This window comes from Panicum hallii, chromosome 9, assembly GCF_002211085.1.
Source record: "Panicum hallii strain FIL2 chromosome 9, PHallii_v3.1, whole genome shotgun sequence".
Taxonomy (NCBI): domain Eukaryota; kingdom Viridiplantae; phylum Streptophyta; class Magnoliopsida; order Poales; family Poaceae; genus Panicum; species Panicum hallii.
Window position 1 is genome coordinate 71150488 of NC_038050.1, and position 27772 is coordinate 71178259.

General features: G+C 53.4%; 4 protein-coding genes across 5 annotated transcripts; 3 read left to right on the forward strand and 1 right to left on the reverse strand.

Moving 5' to 3' along the window:
• The first annotated feature begins 2571 nt into the window (after window positions 1-2571).
• On the forward strand, window positions 2572-4010 carry LOC112876755 (RING-H2 finger protein ATL16-like). Its single transcript, XM_025940927.1, has one exon. It carries the CDS (start codon window positions 2850-2852, stop codon window positions 3762-3764), a length of 915 nt encoding a protein of 304 aa, XP_025796712.1. The 5' UTR covers window positions 2572-2849; the 3' UTR covers window positions 3765-4010.
• Window positions 4011-7543: 3533 nt separating this feature from the next.
• Window positions 7544-8903, forward strand: LOC112877509 (RING-H2 finger protein ATL1-like). The gene has a single exon (XM_025941827.1). It carries the CDS (start codon window positions 7828-7830, stop codon window positions 8740-8742), a length of 915 nt encoding a protein of 304 aa, XP_025797612.1. The 5' UTR covers window positions 7544-7827; the 3' UTR covers window positions 8743-8903.
• A 3800-nt stretch (window positions 8904-12703) lies between these two features.
• LOC112877475 (protein KINESIN LIGHT CHAIN-RELATED 1-like) lies at window positions 12704-17611 on the reverse strand. 2 transcript variants are annotated; one of them, XM_025941785.1, is made up of 3 exons: window positions 15782-17611; window positions 13225-14886; window positions 12704-13129 (listed from the first exon to the last, which is right to left on the reverse strand). In XM_025941785.1, exons 1-2 carry the CDS (start codon window positions 17278-17280, stop codon window positions 14700-14702), a joined length of 1686 nt encoding a protein of 561 aa, XP_025797570.1. In that variant the 5' UTR covers window positions 17281-17611; the 3' UTR covers window positions 12704-13129; window positions 13225-14699. The 2 variants fall into 2 exon arrangements, with proteins under 2 accessions (XP_025797570.1, XP_025797568.1); XM_025941783.1 differs by having other exon boundaries at window positions 12704-14886; window positions 15782-17280.
• A 7851-nt stretch (window positions 17612-25462) lies between these two features.
• On the forward strand, window positions 25463-27692 carry LOC112875718 (WAT1-related protein At2g39510-like). Its single transcript, XM_025939669.1, has 7 exons — window positions 25463-25802; window positions 25926-25988; window positions 26140-26256; window positions 26362-26596; window positions 26704-26862; window positions 26955-27106; window positions 27210-27692. The coding sequence occupies exons 1-7, from the start codon at window positions 25597-25599 to the stop codon at window positions 27394-27396; spliced, it is 1119 nt and encodes a 372-aa protein (XP_025795454.1). The 5' UTR covers window positions 25463-25596; the 3' UTR covers window positions 27397-27692.
• The last annotated feature ends 80 nt before the right edge of the window (window positions 27693-27772 follow it).

A 27772-nucleotide genomic window follows, 5' to 3' on the forward strand; every position in this document is an offset into this window, starting at 1 on the left:
CTAGAGATTTTCTTTTTGAAACGTAAAAAAAAACTACTACTAAAAAACTAGGGAATTTGGCTGTACAGCTTTTCAGATGCGTGTCCAAACCTGATCTGGAAGGAGAAAAGGATCGGAAGAGAGAGCACCCATTATCACATGATGAAACCAACAGGGCATCCATAAGTTGTTTGGTAATAATTGGTTTAGCATCCTTTCCTCTTTCAATGTGCATTTGTTTTTTCCCATTGTTGTTGAGCAACCACGCTACTCCCTCTAGTAAAAAAGAATTACTTGACATCTTTGACACGCCATGGATTCCAGTGTGTCTTTGATCAATACTAGATTATATCTATAAGTCCTTCAAATTTTGAGATAATCGAAGAAGAATATTGTAAGATAAACTTAATTAGACGTGACTTTTATTTCCAAACTACACGTGTTAAAGCTATTGACAATTATTAAAGTCTCAACGCTACTTCGGATTTTTTAAACTTTCTATAAATTTCATCAAACTTAAACTACTTTAACTTAGAACAAATTAAAATAGTTTATATTTGAGGATCGAGAGAGTACGGCTAGAACAACTGACTTACATTATTTAGCAAAACAACATGAACAATTCCAGATTTCTTGCCGACTTTTTGGGCGGAGATCGATGATTTATGGGCTATCTTGAGATCAAGTCTCCATCCACCGACAAAATGGCAAATTCCCCTCTTGTCCCACAAAGATCCCCTAGCCCTTTTCCACTCCGCGTCTCCGCCAGTCATCCATAGTCAAGGTTGATGGAACCGATGTTGATTCTCCACTTGGGCGAGGAAACCCCTGCGCGAGCTTCCTCGAAGAAAGAGACTAGAGGGAGCTCACGTCAGCCTGCCCCAACCGCCCAAGGGGGAGTCGCAGAGTCGGCGTCGTATGCCAAACCTGGCCAGGCTGCCAGCCCTCGGCGCCGTACGGCCGCCATAGCAGCCGCCGATCGCGGCCACTCCCACCGCGTGGGAGTGCGATCGGATAGCCAGGACCCGCGGCCTGCAGCCCAGTTAACCCAGTATGGCAGCCTAGCGCGCGTTCCATCATCGGCGGCGGGCCGGCGGCTGAGTCTCCGCCCGCCGCCGGCGCGGGGGAAGGAAGAAGAGCTGGGCTGCGATAGATGCACGTGGGCCGCGCGCGTCGACTTCGGGCGGGCTTCCGGGCGACCCCTCTCCCTTTTTCTATAGGAGGCAGGCCGGTGCAATAAGGTTCAACGTTGAAGGCTCAAAATAAGCGAGAGCCCACTTGACTCCAGAAAGAGGCCCATATCACTTCCTTTTTATTTAGTATTTCCTTTTTCGAGGAAGCTTCTTTTTTTTTTTGACAATTATGGATCATTTATGCTCTTAAGCATAGTAACGCTGCGGATGACATTGAGCAGGTGCATGCTCTTTCCCAACCAATTATTGCTGAAATGAAATCATCGTATCTTTCAAATTGCCATCATGGTTGGGGTTCGCCACTAAACAAACAAAGCAGCATCAGACAAACCTGATAATATCGCGCCTCCAATGATCTGTACTAGCTGCTAGGTGTGCAACCGGAGTTGACTTCGGGCAATTAAAAGAAGAGGAATCCATATGTATTAAAAAAAAAGTCACAATCAGATTAGTCTGAACGTGACACAGGCAGCCAGAACCACTGCCCTTGCTGCATTTTTGTTAAAGCTTCAGGGGGACAACACAACCTACCAAATAAACGCTAGCTGCCGATTCGAACAGGCAGAACTGTATACAAAAGCGTTAGTTCGGCTCGACTGATGAAAAAGCCGGGGAAGCCGCAGCTTCGAACTCATGTCCATCCACTGGAACCACTTCGATTAGGCAATGAGTTAGGCAGCCGCGACGGTTGTTGCGCAGCGATTGAAAAATGGCGGCGCTAGGAACAAAGTTCTTCATCACACTGTCACTTGCATCATTATTAATCCCGCCCATCGCCGGCTACAGAATAGCCTTGATCAAGCGGCGATTCAGATAATCTTTCCCGTGACGGCATGTCGTGGACTGTTTCCAACTTCCACTGTATTCCAGCGCAATTTGGTCGATCTGCTATGGGTTAGTTCTAGCCTCTGACACACATACACGAATGGGCTGCAGAAGTCAAGATTTTCTAACGCGTGCGCTATCAGCTTGCATCGGACGGGTTTTCTGGCGGATCACAGATCGAGACAGCCGCTGCCGACTGGCCTGATGCCCTGATGAGGTCGGCCGCGTAGAGAGAGAGAGAGAGAGAGAGAGAGAGAGAGAGGCTCGCTCCAGGAGCTCACCGCGCACGCGAGCACGTAGACCGGGCGCGCCGCCGGCTCGGTTGCCCTGTACCCAGCGGAGAGTCTCCGAACACGCTGGCGGCTTGGCGCGCACATGTTGCGCGCCCGGCGGGGGGCTGGCCGAGGAGTTGACCAGAGCCGAGCCATGCGAGGCAAGGCAGCTAGGCAAGGAAAGGCGACCCCACCAGCCGCGCGTCCACACCGCAGCTGGGCCGTCGCCGTCGCACGCCGCCCGCGGGCACGTATAAAAGCGTCTCGGAAACTTTGCCCCGCACCCGCGGGCTCGGGCGCGTACCGGCAGCAGGCTCTCATCTCTTTCGTTGGTTGGCGCGGCGCGGTTTTCTACTACCCGACGCGACCCCGCGGTCCGGCCGTCCACCGGCTAGTACAGCGGCCCGCGCCTGCAGGTCAGGCAGCAGCGCGCTCGCGTAGTCGCTTCCTTGGATCACGCGCTAGCTGCGCCTCACGCCTCCCTCCCACCCCACCTCCTATTTCTTTGCTCGGGTCGGCTCGGCTCGCCCGAGGCCGCCGATCTCTCCGCGAAGGCATTGACTTTGCCCGGGCGCGTGGCATGGCGATGGACGCGGCGGGCATGGCAGCGGGCGCGCCCATACTGCCGCCGGACGCGTCCCCCCCGCCGGGCGCCGGGCAGGGCGGCGCGGCGTTCCCGATCGCCATCGTCATCGCCATCGGGTTCATGGTCACCTCGCTCATCCTCATCAGCTACTACTTCCTCGTCGTCCGCTGCTGGCTCCGCGGCGGCGGCGGCGGCGGGTCCGGGCTGCTCCACCGCGCGCGCCGCGACGAGCTCGTGGAGCGGGTGTCGGCGGTCTTCTTCACCGACCTCGAGGCCGCCGAGCTCCCCGGCGGGCTCGACCCGGACGTCGTCGCCGCGCTGCCCGTCGTCAAGTACCGCCGGGCCCGGGCCGCGTCGGGGGCGCTCGAGTGCGCCGTGTGCCTCGCCGAGTTCGCGCCGGGCGAGCGGCTCAAGCAGCTGCCCAGCTGCTCCCACGCGTTCCACATCGACTGCATCGACACCTGGCTCCACCACAACGTCAGCTGCCCGCTCTGCCGCACCGTCGTCACGGGGGAGGTCGCGCTCCCGCTCGCCCGCGACGAGCACGAGGCGTCCTGCCGCGAGCTGCAGCTCGGCGACGGCCGCATCGGCGCCGCCGCGAGGGTGGGGTACGGGAGCTCCTGCAGGTTCCCGACCAAGAGCGGCGCCGCGCAGGAGCCCATCACGCGCTCCTTCTCCATGGACTGCTTCGCGGGCGGCCTCGGCCGGAAGCCGCACAAGGAGCCAGCTGCTGGAAGCTCGGAGGCCGGGCCGAGCAGCGCCGCCGCCTCCGACCGCAGCATCAGCAGCAACGTCGTCGCCGACCGCGGTGCCGGCGAGACGAGCGGGCGGTTCCGTCGGCTGCTCTCGTCGTTCGGGCTCGGCCGGAGCTCGCGGAGCACGGTGCTGCCGATCCACCTGGACCCGTGACGGCGGCGACGGGTTCGTGCCCTCGTCGCTCCATTAACACGTTTTGTTTTGATGATTAATTGAGTTGTGTCGTGTGTGCATGCAGTGTACAGCAATAGCAGAGACTTTGGTTTGGATTTTTTTTTACCAGTAGCTTGTGTTCGTGGATGGCAATGGCGTTCCGTTCGGGTGATTGGTTCGTACTTGATTCCGTGCTCGCTTGCTTGCTGGCAATGGCAATGGCAATGACAAAGGCATTCCAGCGTCCTCGTGTTCGTCCTTGATTCCGTGCTCGCTCGCTTGCTGGTGCACCGGGTGTCGCCGGATGACATGTCAACGAGTGCAACATTGCCATTACCATTTCGTTGTTGATCGTTGACATTATCCCAGGCCTTTTTTCTCAAATCGAATTAACTAGGATATATCGGAAATTAAACCTGAATATTTGTTTGTGAGACTTCATGCCTAACCTGGTTAGGGAAGTAGGGGCTGCTGTGTGGGCGGGTACGCCAGCTTAGAGGAGGGGCGAACTAGTAGTCGCCACTAGTCCGAGGCTAAGTGATGGGTGACCGATGAGCCATGCCGGCACGAAGGAAGAGACTAGACATAGTGTCATGGTGAAGGGGGCTTGCTTCTTCCTCCTCCTCCACCTCCACCCTTTCTTCCTCTTGTCCTTCCTTTTTTTTTCCCTCTCCTTTTCTCATTTCCCCCTTTGCTTCCATTGGAGCTGCTGGGTAGTAGGAGGGGCTTGAGCACCCTGTACACCCTCTCAAATCCGTCTCCAGGTAAGGATTTGGAAATGTCCTCGCCATTGGAGATGGCCGGGCACAAGCGGGAGAGCTTATCGATATTGATGTGAGAAGCGACGAACGTCGTTCGTTGGTGATCTGAATTGTCAATGCAGGTCGACTGAAAAGACAACCTGATTGTCATGAGCTTGTACCATCTCACCTTACTTTGTTGTACAGTGCAAAAGGTTTTTTTTTTCCCTTCCGCACAAAAAAAAAACTGCGATGTCATGCTGACCTAAGCACGATCATGGCATCCTTCTATTCTGTTGCCACTTAATTTGTCGTCCTTGGCACAAACATTTCTCGCTTGGCTTTAGAGTTACGCGTGGACGGTGACGATGATAAGATCAAGCGGGGCCGGGCAGGGATCCTCCGCACGCTCGCCTCGTTGGCTGCAAGGCCCCCGGGTCAACGTCGCGAGGTAGGTTATGCAACCCACACATCACCACTTTTGTCCATCAAGGCAATTAACAAGTAATAATAACACCATCTAGCAAAAGAAAACCATCATTTGATTGCAAAGATGTTGTAACCACCGTACGCCGCCATCATTCGTCAACACAAAATTGTTTGCGAGATAAACAAAACCATGTTTGGTTAACCAAAACACTTTTCCAGCCAACAGCACGTATATCATAGGAGCCATGAGGATGAGGTGAAAGATTTCGTTTTTCTTCCCCTTATCTGAGAATTCATTTCTGTGACCCTGCCCGGACGGGAGCCTTCGTCCATACGCGAAGCCGACGAGTTGCCGGGTTGACCATGGATGGCAATGGCATGGCACCACGGCCAAGTTGCACACGCTGACGCCCCCGTCTGCACAGACGCGCGGTGTAAACAAACGCAGGTTGCAGACGCAGACAAGGGCGGAAACGGCCCCCCGATCACGATCGACCCCGGCCGCCTGGTTGCGTGGTTCCATGTGGATCTCCACTTGATGAGCAGCGAGCGTCGCGGGGTTGACCTGCAACCTGGCGGGGGGCCTTGCTCCGCGGCGACGAATCATGCGCGCCACATGGTTGACGGAATCTGCCTTCCTCTTCTCATTCTGCAACGGACAAATCGGACGGAGGCAGTGCGTTCTCTGGATCCTTGACTTGCTGGAGCTGCGTGGTGGCGTGGTGCTTGTCGACAGGAGCGCACGCGAGGACAGTGGCCGCGCTGCGGTGTTCGTATGCTCTCATGTTCAAACTGAAAGCAGCACTAGAGAGTTTGACTCTTGAGATGGAATTTGGAGTCGCCAAAGTCAGCGGTTTTCAAATCCTTTTGCCTCTGATGAGACAAAGGTAATTTTCAGGCTTGCTGCGTTTGTCTTGTTACCCGGATTTCTCCCAAATTTTGGAGGAAACTACAAACTAGACCTGTCGGGATACGCAACAGCATACGGGCAGACGTGCCGCTTGCAGACTCGCACGTAGCTCCGCCGGCAGAGGAACGCGTCCCTGTCCGTTTGACCTGCGGCGGTGTCGTGTCTCGGTCGCGGCCGGCGTCCGAGTTTGTCCGCCGACCAAGTAGACGCGGCAGGCGTGCAAAGCCATAACTGCGCGTTGGCTCCGAGTCCGGTGCGCGCGCGCATGACGGCGGCGGGCGAGCTCCAACCGGACGGCGTCACACTGCACGGACGAATGGAAGAGTTTAGTACAGAAGCTCAGCCCAATTATGTTGGGCTCGGCCTCAAGCCTTGTTTACGCTTCTCAGCCCACAGGCGCGAACCGGCAGCCCTGCTTGCTTCTGTTGGCCCGCCTCTAAAGCACACAAGTTATGCATCTCGGCAGCCCAAGAGCACTTTGCAGCCATTTTTGTTGGCCGGCCCGGGCGCGTCCCGTCCGACTAATCGCCGCCGCTGCGGCGCTGCTGACTGCCGCTGCTGCTCCCGGCTCTATCTACCACCACCACCGAGACCGACTGACTGGTCACCAACTGCACCGTCAAATCGCCGGTGAAAGCGGCCGGCTTTGTCCTCCCGGAAGCCCCCCGCCTCCCCGGCCGGACCCCGGCGGGCCTGTTGCGCACTGCTGGGCTGTCGCGGCGATCCACGGCCGGCGCCGGACACAACCGCATGGACGGGTGGCCCGCGCCGCAGCCGCCCCCCAATTTTTAACCGCCCCCAAAGAAGAGAGGAGAGGCCGCAAGCAACACCGCGATCCACAACCAGGGCAAACAGCGGGGCCTCTACAACGTAGGGAGCCTTGCTAGTTTTGCGCCGCTGCCGCTGTACCCCGCCACGGGCGGCAACGGCAATGATTCGGGCCTCCCTCCCCTGCCCTCCCCCGCGCCGTCTCCTCGGCGGCATGGGCCGGTACCAAGTAATCCACTGCTCATGTCCGACAGGTGACCAGGAACGTCGCCACGCGCGTACAGAACAGGTGTATTTGGCTTCCTCTGAGCCTGAACATTTTACTCGGGGCGCACGGTCTCTCTTTCCGTGTACCGGGGGTGAGGAAACGGGGCACGGTGCACGGAGAAAAGGCCGGGAGGAAAACTGCACGGGCGCCGAACCCCTGTCTGTACCTGTACGTCGTCAAGGTGCAGGACTGCGCCACCGAACCTTCGCCTTTTCTACAGGCAGGGGAGTTAAGTTCCTCGCGCACGGCGTGTACGAGGGGTTGTGCCGGGTCGTGTGCTCCGCGGGGGGAGGCGGCGCACGATTTTCGCCGGCGTCCAACTGCCCCTGCGAACAAGCGTCAATGCCTCGCCACCGGCTCGCGCACTGGTGTCTTTATCGGTCACCTGCTCGTTTTATCGACCCGATTGCCGTTCGGGGTCCCATGGGTTTGCAAAGGAATTTAGTTAATCTATTTACTCTTCTGAAAATTACATGATATGGTGGTACATGCCGTCCGATCGCGAGTGAACGGTCAGGATCTGGATCAGTCCCTTGACGAGCACTCAAGAGTCGAAACCCCACACGGTCACACCTGACATGCCTCATAACAAGGCATAACCACCGCCGACCGGCTAAGCAGAGCATGTTAAGTCTAAAAATAAGGCAGAAAAAGCAGAGCCTGGAAGCTAAGGTCGCTGCCCATGGCGGCCCTCCTTTTCATACGAAACCTCTCTGCCCAGGAGGCAGAAACAGAAGCTCTCGGCATCAGCCGCTCTGCTCAGACAGCACATGTAGCTCCGATCGCTTGGTATAATAGCGGCCATCCGTTCATGGTCGGCACTGCTGCGTCGCCGCTCCACGTCTCTCTCAGAAGCTTTGCTTTCGCCCTGCCGCTCCCCGTACGCTTTCCTGCCCTCCCAACAGTTCCTGGCGAGCCTTGATATCTTGGCAGGGACGGCGCTAGCAAATGGATCCGCCACCGGCGCCGTTCGCCAACAGCCCGTCGTCCTCGCCCTCAGCTCCGACGCCGTCGTCGTCGAGCGCGAGCGTCACCATGGTGATCATCACCGTCGTGGGCATCATGGCGGCGTTCGCGCTCCTGGCGAGCTACTACGCGTTCGTGACCAAGTGCCAGCTGCTGCGCGCGCTCTGGTCGCGCCACCCGCCGTGGCACCGGCGCGCGCGGGGAGCCGGCAGTGGCGGACGGGAGGCGTCCGTCATCCGCGCCGCGGCGAGCGACGACCGGCGGGGCCTCGGCCTGCCGCTCATCCGCATGCTCCCGGTCGTCAAGTTCACGGCGGCGGCCTGCGGCGGCGACGCCGGCGGCGGCTGCAGCGTGGCGCCGAGGATATCGGTGTCGGAGTGCGCCGTGTGCCTGAGCGAGTTCGTGGAGCGAGAGCGCGTCCGGCTGCTGCCCAATTGCTCCCACGCCTTCCACATCGACTGCATCGACACGTGGCTGCAGGGCAGCGCCCGCTGCCCCTTCTGCCGGAGCGACGTCACGCTGCCGGCCGCGCGGTTGCCGGCGCGTTGCGCCCCGGAGGCGGCGGAGGCGACGGTCCCCAGCCGCCGCGACACCGAGCTCGCCAGCGACAGCATTGTGATCGAGGTGAGAGGGGAGCACGAGAGATGGTTCAGCAACCGCGGCGCGGGCACTCCGGCCGGCGGCAGAAGGCCGCGGCACCAGAAGCCGCAGCTGCGCAAGTCGGAGAGCGTCGGCGACGAGGCCATCGACATGAGGAAGGCGGGCGAGGAGTTCGCGGCGCTGCCCTTGCGGCGGTCCCTGTCCCTCGACTCCTGCTGCGACAAGCACCTCTACGTGTCCGTCCAGGAGTTCCTCGCCACGCAGAGGCAAGTGTGCCATCCATCCGTGCATTCATGATGATACATGGATGCCACGCCATTGCTGTGCAGAATAGCCTGGCTGTCAGTCAGCAGATGATATGGTTGCGATCAATTCTTTCGCTTTTTTTTCTAATTGAGGAGCTAGCAGTAACTGCAAATTAAAAATGTTTCACGCGTGGCCTTTTTGTGCCCGGCACGACATGCAACATCCTGCCGCGTCCCATGGTTCGTCGCGAGTCCCTTTCTTGCTTGTTTTCTGGTTTCCGGGGATAGATTGTTGCAGGTCTCTTTCTGATCGGCCAAGCTCGCAGCTTTGGTTGGCTGCAGGGGATCGAATCGAGCCCGTGCCCTTCAGCATTGCCTCGTTCCAGGACGCCAACATGTACGAGGAGCGATTTGTTTTCCCCATCAGCGATCGGCACTGGCGTTCGGGGTCTGGTGACCAATGCACGGCCAAGCAGTTAAGCGGATTGGACATTTCGGGGGTGAAAAGCGAGCTCGCTCGATGCCGTGCTCGCAAGGCGCTGGCCTGGCTGGGGGCCGGGCCCGGGGGCCTAGCCTAGGACACGAGCGTGCGACTGCGAGGGCTCGCCCGGAGCCGTAGGGCAGCGCGGCGAGCATGCAAGTGTCGCGGCGCGCGGGCGCGCAGCTTTCCATCTGGACCGTACGGGCACAGGTAGACGGGCCGGGCGCCCGGCCGGGGCGCTTCGTCTAGCCACGACGGAGTAGACGGGGTAGCCAAGACAGCCATCCATCAGCGCGCGCTGGCGTCGTCGTCGCGAGGCGGCCGGGCGGCTGCTGGGGGCCGGCGCGCGCGGGCACCGGCCATGTGCGCGCCTCGCTTCGCGGGTACGACGAAGTGGACGTGCCTTGAAGCGAAGCCGCCCCAGCCGCGCGCCGGCGCCTCCCGTGTTTTGCGACGCTTCGTGTCCGTGTTGCGCCACGGCATGGCAGCTCGGCCGCCTGGTCCCGGGCGGCCTACCTGCCGGCCGGCCGGCGCCCGGTGAATTCGACGGCGACGGCATACACGCTCGTCTTTATCTCGACGCCGCATTTTTTTTCTCCCATGCGCTCGTCACATTCCGTTGCTTTTAGCTTATGACGGATGGACATAGATTTTAATATATATCTATATATGCACTATGTTTAAATATATAGTAAAAATTATATATCTAGATTTTTCAAAACGAATTACAATTTGAAACGAGACAGTAATAAACACGGATCCTTTCGCGGCGTGGGTAGATTTGGTTAGCTGGTCCGGCGCGCGCACGGCCAACCAATCATTTAGATCCCCGGCCGGGGGGGCTAATGGAGGGTGGGATGTCAACGTTGGTGCGTGCTTTCGGGTGCGGCATCGATCGATCACCAGCGATGTTCCCGGGGGACCAGGGGAACTAGAGGAGCTAAAACCAACCCCAACCCGGAATGATTGTGCGATTCGGCAGCAGGGTTTTCCTCTGCACTGCTGCACGTTTGGGCGCTCCGGCGCTGTGCTGCGTCGATCAGGACCGCTACCTAATCCAAGGGCTGCAAGGTTGGTGCCGGGCTGCAATGCGCTTGCTGCTACAAGCCTACAGCTACAAGCCTAGCCGTAGCCTTTCCCAAGTTACTGCTGCTCTGGGACTGAGAGAAGAGTCTGGAGCGTCATTCCTTGGCATGGGAACACGGCCCTTTTAGAGTAACAACCGGACAGCAACTCTTTTGTGAAGGATCTTGTAGGCGAATTTAACCTTCCAAGGACATTTCTTTCTCTTTTTCTGCGAGGAAACTACTGAGGATCTGTTTAGGTGGTGAAGATTTGTGTCCAGATCATTATAACTGAACTCCAAATGTTTCTGGAACATCATCTGATTTGGATTCAGGATTTCGAATCCCAATTGTCCAAATGCTAATCAGCAACACAATCAAGAAAGCTAAGCTCTGGTATGCTCGTATGCCAAGCATGACACGGCCGTCACATGCAGAACAATGGCATGCGCTGATACAATTTTGTCCGCTGCGCCGCTCGCAGGACCAGTAGATTTTCTGACAAGTCGGCAACGACGAGAGGATCTTGGAGGTTGCCACTGGGGACATCCTCATAGCTGTCCTTCCTGTAGCTTATGTATCAGCTTATCAGAGCCTCTCAGCAGTAGATTGTCGTTTGCTATCATGAAACCTCGCCAGGTACTACGTCTCATGGGAGAGGATTAGCCAAAGGACGTGCATGAGCATCGGGTATGGTATGGTCTTCAACTTTCAACTGTAGAATCTGCCTGCAAAGAAACGATATTGACCACTAGCGACGTGGGCCGCTTCACTGCTCGCCACTGCTGGTAGCTGTTACCTAGCTCCCTCACTCGAATGGTGGAACGCAAGGACAACCACGCTACTGGTACTAATCGGTGGCTACCACACAGTTCCACCAGTGACATTTGCTAGCAGACAAGCACCTGGATTGCACACCACGTGCTGTTCACAATAACATGGTAAAGTAAAGGGTTTCGCTAGGTATCATAAGGTTGCCAAAAAGATATTGTCGTGACAGTTGAACACAGATGTTGCGACAGGTTTACCCGATTGAGATGACAGATTGAATCAAGTTACGTTATTCATTGTTCCAGTCGAAACTAGTGTATATTTTACATCCACGTTGGGCTATTGTCGTGTAAAAAAGAGAGAACCATGCAGACAACATAACAAAGCTCTGGATGTCCCTTGCTTGCAATCACCCTCCATATCCATACAGCATTTAGTTTCAGTACAAATTGGTATGAAGATGCCAAGGCTGAAATTCGGGGTTTTGAACAGCATTAAAAGATTACGGATTGGGCTGACAAATGAGGCAAAGGGCACCAGAGTGCTGCTTGATTTCCAAACGACAGCATATGGACGACATGGGACAAATACATAACGACCTCACACTCCACTTAGGGCCTGACAACAGCAACTGTATGTGACCACGGAAAGAGAACAACTAGCAGTCAGCCGGGGTGTCAGAAACAATCAAACCGATCTCTTACCCCAAGGCCATCAAAGTAGTGGAATACCTCACGAGACATCGTCCAAGTTAGCAGAAACAGAGTGGAGACATTTGTACATCCAAGGGAGCCACTGCCACATGTTAATACTCCAGTAGCGCAGCAGAGACATCAATGAACCTTTGGTTTTGCAACCACTGAACTTGCACAAAAACAAGCGCTGCAACGTTTGGCTTCCGAGTTGCTTTGTACCCAATTTCCTCCAGCCGTAAGATATCCACATGTGGCAATGCCCACTCGCGGAAGCGAGGCAACACACATGTTTAGCAGGAATCACATCGAACCCTCGCCATCCATCGCCAAATGTAGAAGTACATGGCAATCATATCCAAACTGGTAATCAATGCCAATTGATGTATGGAAGACAGACCAGAAAATGCGTAGTTCTGCCGTCTCTGAGCGCATGCAACTGTTGAGGCAACAAAATGATGGATGCAGTGAAAGAACTGAGCAGCTTGCACCATCGTAGGAGTACTGGAAGATAGAGAGCATGACTGATGCAGTGATCTCTGGGGATATCTGATGTTACTGAGCGGTCAACCAGAGCTGCAGCAGCAGGCGTCATAACTATCAGCGCAGCCATCTCTGATGCATATGGAGGAGCTCAGGATACCCATGCATGACCACGGCTTGCAGACTGCTGAGCTCATGAACAGAAATGTGCCATTGGGATTCCAACCGGTAACACACTCTTCTGAATGCCTTTTGTCTGCCAGCATCTATCACCCTTCTGAATCCCGCCTGTCCACATGTGTGATATAATACCAATGTTTCTTTTTTTAAAAAATATAATACAAATGTTCACATAATTTGCAACCTGCAAATTATAATCAATGCACATGTTGAAGATTAACTGTCCTTTTGTCAGTCCTGCTATTGTGAGGTTTATGTGCTCTTATCAATTGTAATGCAGCACTGAGTGTTGCCACCGAAGACAACGGAACTGCTGAGGTGTTCGAGATTAAAGAAACTGAATTGCTGACGAACAAAATAAATAAATGGGTCACTGGCACTCGTACAATAAGCTGCACTGCAGAATGCATGAAAAATTGTCCACGGTCCCACTTCACTTAAGTTACTGAATTGATGCTTCCAACTTGCCAAACATACACATCCAATTGATATCAAACGAATAAACTGAAGTTGAACATCATCAAACAGTAGTTGTAGCACAATATGTGCAGTGCTCTACCTGACAAAAAGACATCAAGATCCACCAATTTCTGTTGCAGTGGTCCACAACTTGATTCCAAAATAGCTATAAAATTGAGCTTACTGTATTTAACATCCGCGCCGTGCAGGATCTTCTCAGAAATACATATCTGTCGATTGTTAAAATTCATGCAGTACAGTATGGGCCTCATAAGTATACATTCTTCTCCCATTTGTAAGGTTCAGTATCTTTCAGGAGGATAATAGGAAATTTTAAAAAATGTGAGGCATATTACTCACAGCAGTGTCTAAGTGTAAACATAATTAGGAAAAGAAAAACAAACCTGACAGAATCAACCAAACCAATATCGTCAGGCTGTCAATAGAACTGCATTTGTAAAATAATAGCTGTAGCATGCTTAGTGGATTAGTGATGGAGGGGGCACCAGATTCCATAAGATGGACTCAATCAGTTCAATGCAAACGCTAAAACTTCATCAAGCTTCAGTATATATTCGATGTCTTCCTGCAGATTCGCAGAAAGCATACGCACAATAAAACAATCTCGTAATGCTAGACAAAGCAAATAATAAGACTGAAACCCAGGAAGGACAAACATGCATTTACTGACCGAACTATTTGGCCATAGAAACAGCGTCAGAATAGTTAGTGCGGGGACCTTTTACAGGATAGTGGCTCGTCATTTAGCCCAAGTAGAAGCCATCCATATTTAAAAGAAGAGGAAAACTCTGGACCTGGGGATTTGGTGGTGCACGCGCAGTCTAGAATTGGAAGATAATAATGCAAGTATCCAGATGTCAAATATAGAAGCTCAAAGATGCGTTTAGAGAATTTTTCACCATGAGCATCATCAAGCTTGTGCCTGTGTTATGAGTCCTCATTCTCCACAGGGGACTAAACTGAAAGAAAGATCTAAATGTATCAAACATGTAAGTCAATGGGCAATGAACTGCCAGGTTGCCTAACATTTATACCAGATTCCAAACATTTAGGCAATTTTGTTTCCTGAAAAAGGGTCAGGCCCAGTTGAAGGTTGAGTAAGAATCTTGGCAAGCAACAAATGCCTAGTCCTGGGAGATGCTGTTTGGTTGGCTGCCCTGAGACAAATACACCCTTCAGTAATCAACTGAGCCACATACATCAATACATTCAAGGAAATAGCTGTGTCAATTATGAAATCCATATTTACTGTTGGTTTTATAATATTTTAGACTCATGCCATCCTTGTTCTTTATGCCACTGCCATACAATTGCCAGTGTACTTTAAAAAAAACAATTATCAGTGGTTTGAATCAAACAAGCTTTAACACTAAAATTGGTAGGCAGTAACAATAAATGGAACAAAGTTTTAAACAGTGATGACATGATTCTAGATATTACAAAAGCAATGGCAAACATCAAAACCGTAGGCACAAACCTATATTTCCTAATATAACATATCCAGTAAGGGCCTGCACCTCCTGTTTCTTTAATAAAAGAAGTCAGAAGGCTTGATAATTGCAGAATATAAGCCTCGCTTCATACATGGTGCCACCTACAGACTACAGTTCTACGCTGCCCACACCTCATGAAAACTGTCAATAATTTGATTCATTATACTATGATCAGGTACAAACAGCATAATCATTGACTAGCTTTCTCAAACAAGATTTCTGGCATGTTCAAATCACCAATTACGTTATAGAGTAACAAAATATATATAACAACGAAAACGACACTAAATAGAAGGCTGGAGGTAACACTGGCACGATAACAAATTACCATCAAATAATCTAAATGTGACATTGATGGAGAAGCACTAGTCATTATGTTCAGGTAGCACAGGTAATGAATTTGCTGGAAATACGGCATGACGCAACCCTTTCGCCTTCATCTTAAGCTGCTCTCGAAGCCTATAAGCTTCTCTGAGATCATCTGAGGAATCAGTGCCACAGCTTTTGTAAGCATCTATGACTTGTTCTTGAAAGTCCATAGCAAGTTTGTATCTGCATCCAAAGTAGCATTAAATGTAAAAACAGCCAAAAGGGTATCCATGGTATACAAAAACAGCCACTCCACAAGGAACCATGCTAAACATGCGCAACTAACACATACTCCATTCAGTTGTAAATATGAATTGATGTTAGTGAGTGTAAAGCTACTGCCCAAGAAAGTTCATATGCTAATATGTATATACAACCAAAAAAGCAAGCATATATATCGAAAATATACAAACAAATGCAAGGATACCAGATGCACCATCCAGGCTCTACTATATAATGTGCTAAAACAGGGGAAGTTTTCATTTCCATAGTACAATGGTAGCATCAGAACATATAAAAACAACAAGCATTGTTTACAGATGAATCAGCAGGCACCACAACAACATACTTTCCAGATCATCTCATAGTATGATTGATTTAAAATTGGTTAAAATCCACCCTCCCATGTGTGTAGGTAGCAAAGAATTGCAACAAGTTTGATCTGTTAATCAACATCATATCACTTTTAACATTTTTTTAAACTCTATTGAGTTATACAAGGTTATGGTACAGTTATGCAGTTTCTGTATTGGCAGAAACTAGAAAAACAAGGTACCCACATGGTTATCTAATGCTACCTTCCAGTTATATTTTATGGTATGACCTCTTATCTCCATTGATTTGCAATTGATAAAAGTAAATATAAGGTCATGGTATGGCTGTGCAGATTTCTGCATTGGCAGCTTGGCAGCCAAGGCGCCCACAAGGCCACAGTTGATTTGCTTAAGGGACACTTGGATAGCACAACAGCACTAACTTGCAAGCAATAATTGAGTACTACGGTAGCACGCCTATATCAATACAAAAGCGTACCTCAACAGTACAAATAGTCAAAACACAAGAATGTGAAATGAATTACCTTCCCATCAGTCCATACGCGTTTGCAAGGGACTGGTTCATGTCAATGGAATCCTCATGTGTTGGCCCAAATGTAGCATGAATAATACCCTTTGCAAGTGTGAGGAACTTCACAGCTGATTCATGTTTGTCCATCTGAAGATAGGCCTCCCCCAAATGCTTATAAGTAAAGCCTAACCCAAAGTGCTGCGGCCCAAAGCAATTCCTCAACTTATCAACTGCAGTCTCCAGATAAGGAACAGCCTCAGCAACTCTTCCCGTATGCAGGAGGATCCAGCCCATCCTTGCAGAGATGCTGCCTTCAACGTGCTGCATATCCTTGGCACCCTCAAGAACTGCAAGTGTTTTCTTCATCAAGCTCAAAGACGTTTCAAATTCTCCCATTGACTCGTGCAACATTGATATCTCAGCATATGCCTCAGAAATTCGCCCTGGGTTCACAGAATCCTTCGTGTCGATAATCCCGTGAGCAATTTCCAAGCACCGTTTTGCGTCCCCGATCCTCTCCTGGGAGCTCAAGATCTTTGCCATTGTAACATATGCTAGTGCACGTTCCTCGCTCACCTTGTCGGCCCGCTTCATCACCCTCTTAAGGTCATTCAAAGCCTCCTCAGATCTCCCCAACAAAGTGCGGATATTGGCCCCATCAATTTCGACCTGGGAAAGCTCGACATTCAATCCCAATGGCTCATACACCATCTTAGCAAGCTCAATTTGCTCCAGTGCGTCCACATGGCGACCTAACCCGGTATAGATAACTGCGAGAAGCCGCCGGACCTTAGCCACCTCCGTGGAGTCCACACCAAATCGTGCCTCTGCAATCCCCAAGGCCTTCAAACACAGCGACAAGGCCTTGTCGAAGTCTAGCACGCCAGCGTAGGCCTCGGCGACGTCCCTGTAGGCGTCCCCCAGCTCCGCACTCCCTTCATCCAGGCAGCCGCTCCTCAGCTCCAGCGCGCGGCGGAGGTCGCCTACCGCGTCCCACCGCCGCCCCACGGCCATCTTCGCGCGCGCCAGCTGCTCGTGCACGGCGGCGCCCACCGCCGCCACCTCGTGCTCCCCGCGCCGCGCGGGGGCCAGGTAGTCGACGATCTCCGCGGCGGCGCCGAGGGACTCGATCCCGTCGCCGGCGAGCCCGACGCGGGAGGCGGCGGCGCCCGCGAGGCGGAGCGCGCGCGCGACGGGGAGCGACCACCCGCCGTGGGAATCCTGCAGCGGGGCGATCGCCCTGAGGGCGAGGTCGAGGGCCTTCCGGTGGTCGCCCTCGGACTCGTGGAGCTCCGCGGCCTCCAGGAACGCGAGCCCCGCGGGCTTGGCCGCCGCCGCATCGGGGGGAGGAGGAGGAGGAGGGGCCCGGGTTAGGGTTTGCGTGGAGAAGGGGAGGCGGCGGGGGCGTGCGTGGTGGGGAGGCGGCGGCGGGTGGAGAGGTGGGAGCGGGGGTCGGACGCGGAGCGGCCTGGAGAGGCAGGCGAGGAGGAGGGATTTCGGGAGCCGCCGCATCGCCGGGGTTTTACCGGTTGGGCAGGAGGAGGAGGGTTTTAGCAAATCTTCAGGCGCCTCGCGAACGCGCGGCACGCCGGCGCGGGACGAGTATACGGCAGATTGGCAGGAACGCACGGCCGAGAAGGCAAAGGCTGGCTGGGTGGAAATCGCCGCGCGGGAGCAGCTGGTGGCGCTCGGGGAGGTCGCCGTCGCGCTCTGGAGACTGGACTTGGCCAGTGTTTCCTGGTCCTCTGCTGCCGCGAGCTCGTGATGGAGACCAACAGACAACAGAAGTGCAAGCAGGATGGAGTTCGTCCTCCGGGGAATGCCATGGACACCAACAGAAGTGCAATAAGCAGGATCTGACACTCTGTTGCAAACCTGCAATTGACCAACCCATCTGATCTGCGCTCATACACCAAGTAGCGCAAACGATGTGAAAAATTCTGTCGTGATGCACGATCAACAAAGCAGCACTCAGAAGATTCAACCGGGGGGCCATAGATGTTTCATGTTTGCCACCAAGATATGACAAGCCTTTTCCTTTCTTTGTGAACTAGCTTTTGCACAAAAGCTCGCCCAAATGGAATTCTCGCTCTAGGGATTTTTTTTTACTAGCGCTCTAGGGATTTTAAAACACGAGCAATTGGGCATAATGCTTTACCCTTCAAGCACTGACGACCAGTTGAGCAGAAAGCATCTGCTTCTTGGCCATGTTTAGTGTTTTGTCTTTACCATCTTGTGCCCCTAACTTTCTTTTTTGATAAATTGTTCTCCAAACATTCGAGGAGCTGGAAGAGAGAGCACATTTGATTCCTTGCTGTTAATGACTTCAGGTAGCAACCATACAAGGCTATCACAGTGACAGCACCATAGCTGCCTATATAGACAGACACATACTGCTGCTATCACAACCAGGCCAGACTAGACACTACTACACACTTGTGGTTGGGCTGAGTAGTGGCCTTGCACTCTGGCTTCTAGTTCGGCAGAAATGGCCCTTCCGGGCGGCGGGGTGTGGACGAGGTACGCGCCTCACGCCTTGATGACCTTGGTGCAGCTGTGCTGCACGATCCTGTACTTCTTCACCGATGCTGCGTTCAACAGGGGGCTCAACCCCTATGTTTACGCGACTTGCCGGCATCTTCTCGTCGCCGTCCTTCTATGGCCGTTCGCATACTTCTATGAAAAGTAGGGCCAGTTTTTCTGCTAAAAAGCCTAAGATGAAGAATGAGCAACATTATGCTCTGAACCTTGCTCACTCTGTGTTTGGTGCCTGTCTTTTTCTTTTTTTGCAGGAAGATGAGGCCTAAACTGACAATCATGTCATGCTGTTTCTAGAGATATTTGTACTATCACTCCTAGGGTAAAAACATGTCTCCTCTTTTAAAAAAGAAAGAGAAACCAAGCTTACATGATCATGTCACTTTAAGAGAAGTTAGGATTCAACCTTCTCTTGATCCTGGAGAATGAGCTTAACTTTGAACATGTATTTCACAAGCTTGAAGTACACAACTCCAACGTTTGTCAACTCTACAGGGAAAGCAGGTGAAGGTAGACAGTATTACCTAATGCCGAAACGATTCTCAAGCACCAAATACGGTGAACTGAAGCAAAGCATATGTGTTGCTCAAAACTAAATGCCAATGCCCCCATGTCCTGCTTTCTAATCTGGTTTCTGATTCACAGTTGTTCACATTTGCGCATTTGTGCTGTTTGAAGTGACAAAGTGAGTTCACAGCTCTGGCCTGTAAATTCTGAAGCAGCACTGGCTTCTAGTCTGGGCGCGCTCTGTGCTGCGCATCCCCTGTGCCACTCCTCGCGGCAGCAGAGCTCATAGGTCCACCACACCCAAGACAATGTCGTGGACACTGCCCACTGAGGGTCATCCATGCCGCCGTCCTTCACGACATGGCCGTCTGACTCGAGTTCTGGTGCGCCAGCGAAGCCGAGCAGTGCGCTCAACTTCGTTTCTCCAATCCTCAGATGGAACGCGAGCCCTTGCTGCCTCTCGCTGGCATCCTTCGAGGAAACCGGTGGAGAACTAGAGCCCCCTGACCTTGAACCAGTTCCTCGCCCGGAACACCGGCGGCGGGGCGCAAGGCGGCGTCGGGAATGGAGGGGAAGGTCGCGGTCAACATGTTTTGCAGATGGCCCCTTAATTTGGATCGCGATTCTCGGGGTGTTTTCTGTAAATATTGGGACCAAATATTTGCACACAGCCCCCTCATTTGGATCACGATTATTAATCGCTATCCATTTTAGGGTGTTTTCTGAACATACGGGGTTCAAAATTTATAAACAAATTCCTGATTTCGGTCGCAACTATTCATAGCGATCCATCCTTTTTGCAGAAATCTCCCTCGCCGTGCCTGCGAGGCTGCGATCCTCCAGGCTTCCTCTCCCATGGCCATGCCGCTTCCTCCCATTGCCACGCCGCCGGCTGCCGGTTGCGACATGACTTCTCCAGAGATCCGTAACTGGTGGTGCAAGCGGATGGTCGGGTGACTGGGTTGCACGAGCACTCCGGCTTCCACTCCCACTCCCACACGACGTCAGCCTCAGCCGTCAGCACCGTCCATGACGGCATATCCCCCCTGCTCCCAACCCGGCACGATTTCGGCTTGCTAGTCGTAAATGAGACGGCAATACGGCATCAGGGCAGCACTGGAGCTTGCCTTGAGCTGACCGCCAAGCGAATCGGCGGCTCCGTCGGAACCAAGCGTGCGCGTACGGCGGCTGTGGAGAGGTTCCTGACCATGGCGGTGCTTGGATAGAATCCATGGTGGCGTTGGTCGGTGTCATTCACATTGTACATTAGCGGTTCGGTGTCAGCTCCAACACCCGCTTGCTCCGTGAGTCCGTGGCGTTGGTCGTCGCTGGCATCCGCTGGGAGCGCCGTCACGCTTAGCGCGGCATGATGGTTCGCGTGTTCCGGCGCGAGTCCGTCGCGAACGCGCGGTTCAACGGCCACCTCCGGCGCCGGCCGCGCTAGGGGGCAGCTCGCGCTCTGCTCGCCCTGGCAATGTGCGCGTGCTCACGGTGACGAACCACGCCGGCATCGTGCGCAAGATCATGGCGATGAACTGTGCGCAAGCCAGCGGCGGCCTTGCTGGGCGGCGGGCGCGCGCCGCCAGGGCGCACTGGACGAAGCTCCGGGCCGCGCGTTGTGCAGGCGAACGGCGGCCCAGCGCGCGAGGACCGTGGAGACCTGGCGACGTCGATCCTGGCCGCAGGAGGCTGATCGAACGACCAGGAAAGGCCAAGGGGTGGACGGTATTTCATTTACCGTTCACCCCCGGACGGGAAATCAAATACCGACCACCCCAGAGTCCGGCATCCCTCGGTCGCGCGGCTCACGGAGGCGCCGGTTCCCGTTCTTCTTCTCCGGCGACCGGAGCCACACGTTCCCGCACTCTTCAGGGCGGTAGGTCTCGCCAGTGGCGTCGCCGGGGAGCCCCTGCCCGCTTAACGGGTCCATGCCGCCTGGCGTGGCGCGCCACCGCCTCATGCGCGTGCGCGGCGCGAGACGCTTCAGCTCTGCGACGGCGAAAAGGAGCTCTTCGACAAGGCCGCCGGAGTGACGGTAGCGGCCGTCCGGCGCCGTCCGTATGCGTGGCGCGGGACGCTCGAGCTCCCCGACGATGCATGACAACGGACTCTTCGAAAGGCCGCTGAATCACGGTCGCGGCCATCCGGCGCAGGGTGTCGCGCGCGCGGATGGGTGCCGAGGAGATGATGGAATTTCAAGCTTCAACAGGGAGTGATGCCGTTTGTGTCGTTGCAGAATTTTCATAAATGGAGGAAAAAAGAGAGAGAGAGAGGAAGATGTTTCTCTTTGATCTTATGTAATTTTCCTCTGTACCAGGTTGCTCTTTAACTCTTTAAGTACTCAGCTGCGTCTGAGTTGTTTGCTTCTCTCCTCCCCTGGTCCTCTAGCCTTCCTGCCCTTCTGTAGCAGGAATGAGCTCCCTCCCTGTAATGACATGTCTCCTTTGCTGTTTGACAGGATCAGAGAAAAAATAGAGAGGAACAAATCACACGTATTCGCGCTGGTGATATACCATACTGAGTTAATTCATGGTCTCTTTTACTGCGTCTGTAAGAAATATACACGGCATCAATTAACAAATATTCCTAGGGATATACTAAGTTTGTAGTAATGGTATAGTTTGTGCAACGCTGATGAGTTGAATGAAGCGCTCTGCTTACTTTGGAGCTTCGTTCACATTGTACATCAGCTTGGATAGAATCCATGTTCCATGGTACAGAGTCACCACTATGCTCAGCGTTACTGGAGAAAATCCTGAACAATCTGCACATTTTAGACGAAATCATGCCAATCTCACCAACATCCTGCATGCCTATCAAATGATAGGCATTCAGTATTCTCTGACCGTAAAATATTCAGTATTTCCTGTGCCATTTTTGTGTTTTACAGCAGCTTAAAAAGTTCATACAACAGAAATTTGATTCTGTAAGATGGGCAACCATATTCCATTAGAAAACAGCAATATGCTTCTTTAGAAATCTATCATGCATCTGTTATACTGATTGTTTTAGAACTGGAGTTACTTTGCTGGGAATTGAAAACTCGGATTGCAGATGATGGTTCTGCCCAGGTGTCCTTTTGCTCTTTCAGGGAGGTGCGAAGAAGAAATATATATAGTGCAGCGCAGGCACAGTCTAATTTTGATTCAAGTTTGGAAAGCATCACTACAACTGAACAACTGGGCACGCTGTACTGTTTGAATTGAACCACTGTTCAGGTCGGTAAAGTCGGAACTCTGAACTCAAGCAGTGGCAGTGCTGTTTTCGAGTTCTTGTTGCGCTCTGTGCTGTGCATCCGGCCATCCCTTGCGCCGTTCCTCGTGGCGGCAGAGGCGCCGAGGTCCACTGGGCACTGGCCAATCTCGTCAATCCTCACCATTAAAGGGCATTCAGGCCGCCGTCCTTGACGACATGGCTCAGGCGCATCAGAAAGCTTGCAATCTGTTTATCGAATCAAATGATAATGGAACACGAAACTGCGGGAGACAGAAGTGGCAAACGCGCTGGAACCTTCATCGGCGGCGGCAGGCGGCGGTGGCAGACCTCGAGGGATCCCGTCGTCCTTAGCCAGCTTCCTGTCGGTCTCCTCGCCGCCTCCCGCGGCTGTCCATGGGAGAAGACGGCGAAGATCTGGAGCATCTCTATACTGTGCGGGTTGCCCGCCAGGAACAAGGACGGCCAGGCGGAAGCCGCCGCCGGGGCCGGAGATGGAGCGGCGGAGGTCGCGGCCAGAAAAATTTGCAGAAGTCCCCGATTTGAAAATCGCGATCCATTCTAGGGTGTTTTATGAAAATAACGAGAGGCTATATTTTCACAAAACCCCCCGATTCGGATCGCGATTAGTAATCGCGATCCGATTTAGGGTGCTTTTTATAAATATCCGTAACGGATATTTACACACAACACCTAATTTGGATCGCGATCCAACTTTTTTTGCATAGACCCCCCTATCGCCCTCTATCCTCCTCGTTCTCCCTTCCATGGCCATGGCCTCCCCCTTCCAATCCGCTGACGGCCGTTCGCCGGCGACATCCGCCGACATGACCTCGCCAGAGACCCAACTCGAGGCTGGTGGTGGAAGCGGATCGGCCGGCACGCAGGTCTTCGGGCTGCGCGCGCGCGGCACCTGCACGAGGATCCTGACTCCGATTCCACGCGAGGGGCGTGGAGAAGAAGCGACAGATGAGGTCCGTCCGTCTTGCGCGCTGCCACGACGAGAGGTGGATGCGGCAAGTCGCGGAGAAGCCGCGGAATGAGGTCGCTGACGACCGACGGTGAGGCAGCGATGGAGAAGAATCTCACGACGTGGCCGTTGGAGCTCGTGCCGCCGGCCATGGTAGAGTACTTGCCGCGGCTCTAACATTTTGCATACAATTTGGCGCAGAGCTTGTGCGATGGTTCGTCCTTTACCTGCTTACTTCGATTTGTTCTTTCCTCAGATGGTGGCGAATCTACAGAGACAGCTTGCTATCAGCATTGGAGATGGGAGTCGATTGAGTGCAAGGAATGAAGGAAAGAGGAGCCATCAGCCATGCTCTCATCAATGCTGGAGCGGTTTTTTTCCCTGGGAGAAGAAGTAGCTCTCTCCAATCTCTCTGAACAAGCGCCGCACTGTGCATTCTCAGCAGCTTGTGGGTGCAGAGTATTTCCGGATTCAGAACCTTCTTTTTCGGCCGTGAGCATGGCCACCGCATCCCTCTCAGCGCGCCACTGACCAACCAACGGCACAGCAGCAGTAGAATCCTACTCCTACTGTGAGGTCGTTGCCGGAGCCGCCGGCAGAGGCGCACGCGAGACGTGCCCGCAGTTTCCCGGAGGGTCGTTGCTCTGAAGTCTGAAGAGCTATGCAACGCCGGTTTGGTCCTCGCAGGCGATACGGAACAGTCACGTGGTGGCCGTGCACACGTGCCGGTGTGTTTACCCAACACACCATCCTTGCTAAGTGCTAACGCGAATGGCGTGCGGAAAATTCGCTCTGCCGGCCGGGGCCAGTCCGGATGAACAGACCATTCAGTTACTCGCTGCCTGACGAATTGTGCCCGAGGAATTGGGGATCGAGGATCGGTTCCTCGCAATGCAGGCCGGCACTAACACTGACGATGCGACTGGCATCAGAACTGTGAGGAGAAAGAAAGAAAAAAAAAAGACAGAATGCCAATTGATCCGTTTACACATTATGCCTACGGTGGACGCCACATTCTCCCAGCCCCCACTACAGACGACATGTTTGCCACTTCCACCTGAATCTGACTAGCTTTTGCACGAAATAAAGCCACATATCCGGCGTCGAAACGGAATTCCTCTAACACACCGTAGGCCCATAGTATTGCACGAAGAAGCAATCCAGCAACCCGAAAAGATACGCAGCTCTCCTGCGTATTCTTGAAAAAAAGAATCCAGTGATGCAAAAACAGGCCATGCGGCTGCGATCCGGTTAGGTGGGACGCGTACGTGCGCACGTATCCGTCTCCTGAACGGCCCTGCGATGGCAACCGGTGAGTGGAAACAAGCTTCGACCTGCAACAACAAGAAGTAGCAGGGGGTCAATCATGCTCCGGACCGCACGCTGACAGGGATTTACGGAGAGGGTAAGAGCGATTACTGACCACAAGTTCATCGGCACCAATTGTTTTTATCAGGGGAGGTGAAAGCAATTGGCTAAGTGGATTCTCCATTGAATCTGCATACGGGGTAGAATAATAGCAGAGGGGTAGCTAGCTTAACGGGGCTCGAGCTTTTAGCAGGCAAATGGGTACGTCCATACTTGGAGCACTCGACGAGCGATTGAGCGTGAAAGCATCTGCTTTAGCCCCGCGCTAGTGTTCTGGCTTTGCCGGTTTGCTTTGAAACGTTCGTCTTTTTTAAAAGGAAGGTCAAAGTTTTGATATCAGTAGGCAGCCGCAGGATGCTTGTATCCACTTCCTTCCACTATGCTTTCAGCCGCTGCAGCTCACGTAGCAGCATATTGCTGGAAAGAGACAAAAGGAGAGCACCAGTTTTGTCAGAGAATCGCTCAGGCGAGCTGCTACTCTCAGGCCTCATCATGGAGTGAGATCCAACTGCACTTCCACACAATTCAACAAAAATGTTCAGCTGAACCTGCATTTCTTGGCTCGGTTTTGTTCTCGGTTCAGAACTGGAAATCAGACACGTCACAGCTCAGCTGCAACCCTGCAACAGATTGTCCACTAACTGAGCTAGCTAAGAATGGCAGCACCCCCGATCAGATATGATCCTGTCTATTCAGGGGACCAGGCTCATAATTATACTTGCTAATCCTCCCCACACTACAAACACTGACCAAAACCGAAAGCATCTGCACCTGCACTGCTGCTAGTGCAAGTCTAGAAGGAGCGCTCCAATTCAGCTTTCGCGCGATGCCGAATCATCTGTCCTTCCCGGTATTAGAATTCGCTCGGCTCACCCGAGCCGGCGCCGACACCCGCGATAAGTTTCCAACTCTTCTTCAGAGGAAGCCGAGCAGCTCCCATCCTGAAATTCCTTGTGCTCCTCGCCGTTGGTGGCTCCTGGCCGCTGCTGCTTCAGGTAGCTATCAGGCGATCACGCTCACGGTGACAGCACCATGCATCAGGTATTCAGTTTAGTGGCCTGGGTGGGATCAAGTGCCTCACCTGCACACGGCACGGCACCACAGTCCGGAAGCCAGCAGGTGCCTATATAAACCAGGCTGCTCTCACCACAGCCGATTCAGCTTTTCTCCTGAAGAGAAACTGGCCACGCTTGTGCTGAGGGGCAGCGGAGCTTGGGGGTAGCCCTGCAGAAATGCCTCTCGAGGTCGCGGAGAAGGGAGGGGTGTGGCGGCGGTACGCGCCGCACGTTCAGATGACCCTGGCGCAGCTGTGCTACACGCTCATGTACTTCATCACCGAGGCCGCCTTCAACCGGGGGCTCAACCCCTACGTCTACATCACCTACCGGCATCTGCTCGTCGCCGTCCTCATCTGGCCCTTCGCCTACTACCATGAGAGGTAAGCTCGATCAGCTCTCTCTTCAGCAAGGATGTATGGAGAGTGGACAGTACATGTTCTGAGTTCTGAAATCTGAACCTTCTTGCTCGTTCTTTCTGACCCTCTGCGGCCGTTTTCTTGCAGGGGGTTGAGGCCCAAAATGACATTCAAGCTGTTCATGGAGATCTTTGTGCTGTCGCTTCTCGGGTAAGAACAAGATCAGATAACTGAAACTGTACCCCTTTTTTTTTAACCTTTTCAGAAGAGATAACAGAAACCGAAAGAAAAGGAAAACTTGCACGAAAATGCCAACGTGAGAGAGAAGACATTTTAACGCGCCATGCCCTTCGTCGTGCAGGGTGAGCTTAACTCTGAACATGTACTTCGCGAGCCTGAGGTACACATCCCCGACGTTCGTCACTTCCATGGTGAACACCATCGCCTCCATGACCTTCGTCATCGCCATCATCCTCAGGTGACAGCGATACGCCTCCTCATTGCCAGCCTTTTAACATCTGACGCGAGATGTCAGTTTCAGTCTGTCTGTCAGTTAGTTCCACTAAATCCATCTTGAGTTCAGGATGGAGATCGTGGACGCCAAGAGCCTACGAGGGCTCGCCAAGATCGCAGGGACCGTGGTGTCTTTCGCCGGGGTGACCACCATGACCCTGTACAAGGGAGCGGTGATCAAGAGCCTCTGGAAGTCGCCTATCCACATACACGGCGGCGGCGGCGGCGCGCATGAGAGCTGGGTGAAAGGTTCAGTCCTCGCCGTGGCCAGCTGCATATGCTGGTCCATCTGGTACATCATGCAGGTGCTTAACCTCTGATCCGTCACAGTAAAAACAATCACCACTAGCATGCTGGAAGATAGCTGTAATAGGAAAGCTGATGGCTTCTGTATGCGTCTCATTTTGGTCAGGCGTCATCTCTGAAGAGGTACCCGGCCCAGCTCTCGCTGACGGCATGGATGTGCACGGTTGGTGGCATCCAGTCGACTGTTTTCACGGTGTTCATGCAGCACAAGCCGGAAGACTGGCTCATCGGCTTCGGCCTCAAGTTCTGGTGCATCGTGTACTCGGTCAGTAACTTTCACACGCAAAAATAAAATTGGCTCCCGTTTCACTGCTGCCGTTGCTCACGGTTCATGAACACATGTGGTGTGTTCTTCAGGGGCTCGCCTGCAACGGCTTCACGGTCTTCGTCCAGCTGTGGTGCACCGAGAAGAAAGGCCCCGTCTTCGTGACCATGTTCAACCCCCTCTCGACGATCATGGTGGCCATCCTGGCCTACTTCATCTTCGGCGAGAACCTATACGTCGGAAGGTATACAGCAGGAGGAAACGCATGACGTTCTGTTACTCCAGAAGTTCAGTGTTCCTGTGGCTTTCTGTGACTGAATTTCTGATGCTTTTGTACTGATGCGCAGCATCATCGGAGGGGTGGTTGTGATTCTGGGCCTGTACATGTTGCTGTGGGGCAAGGAGAAGGACCAAGAGCACGGCGCGAGCAAAGAGCAGGAGCTCGAGCTGGACTGCGAGAAGCAGGCGAGGAAGGTGAGCGACGTCTACGCGGTGCAGCAGAGCGGAAGCGAAGCGCCCAGGACGATGAAGTGAAGTGACGGGATCTGATGGCTCGGTCTCCTGATGTACAGAATTTCTCCGATCCATTCTCACCTTAACTATGCTCGTCTGCTGTGGATCATCCCATGGGTATATGAAATTCAGTAATCTGTGAGGCTGTGATCCTGAATCCGAGAGTACCAGTTCCAGCAGCCGTGCGCAGTGATTTTTCGATGTTGCCGTTCCAAAACTGAAAATAAGACAGTTTCAAATGAAAAAAAATGAAGATGGGCCGAACGGGTTAACAGGATAGTGGGCCTGCCATGGTCCGGCCCACTTTCTTTCTTAAGCAAAAACACAGGCCGACAAATGCTTGCATGGGCTAGTTTGCTACGTCGTTTGGAAAAAATGGGCCGGTTTACCACCCTTC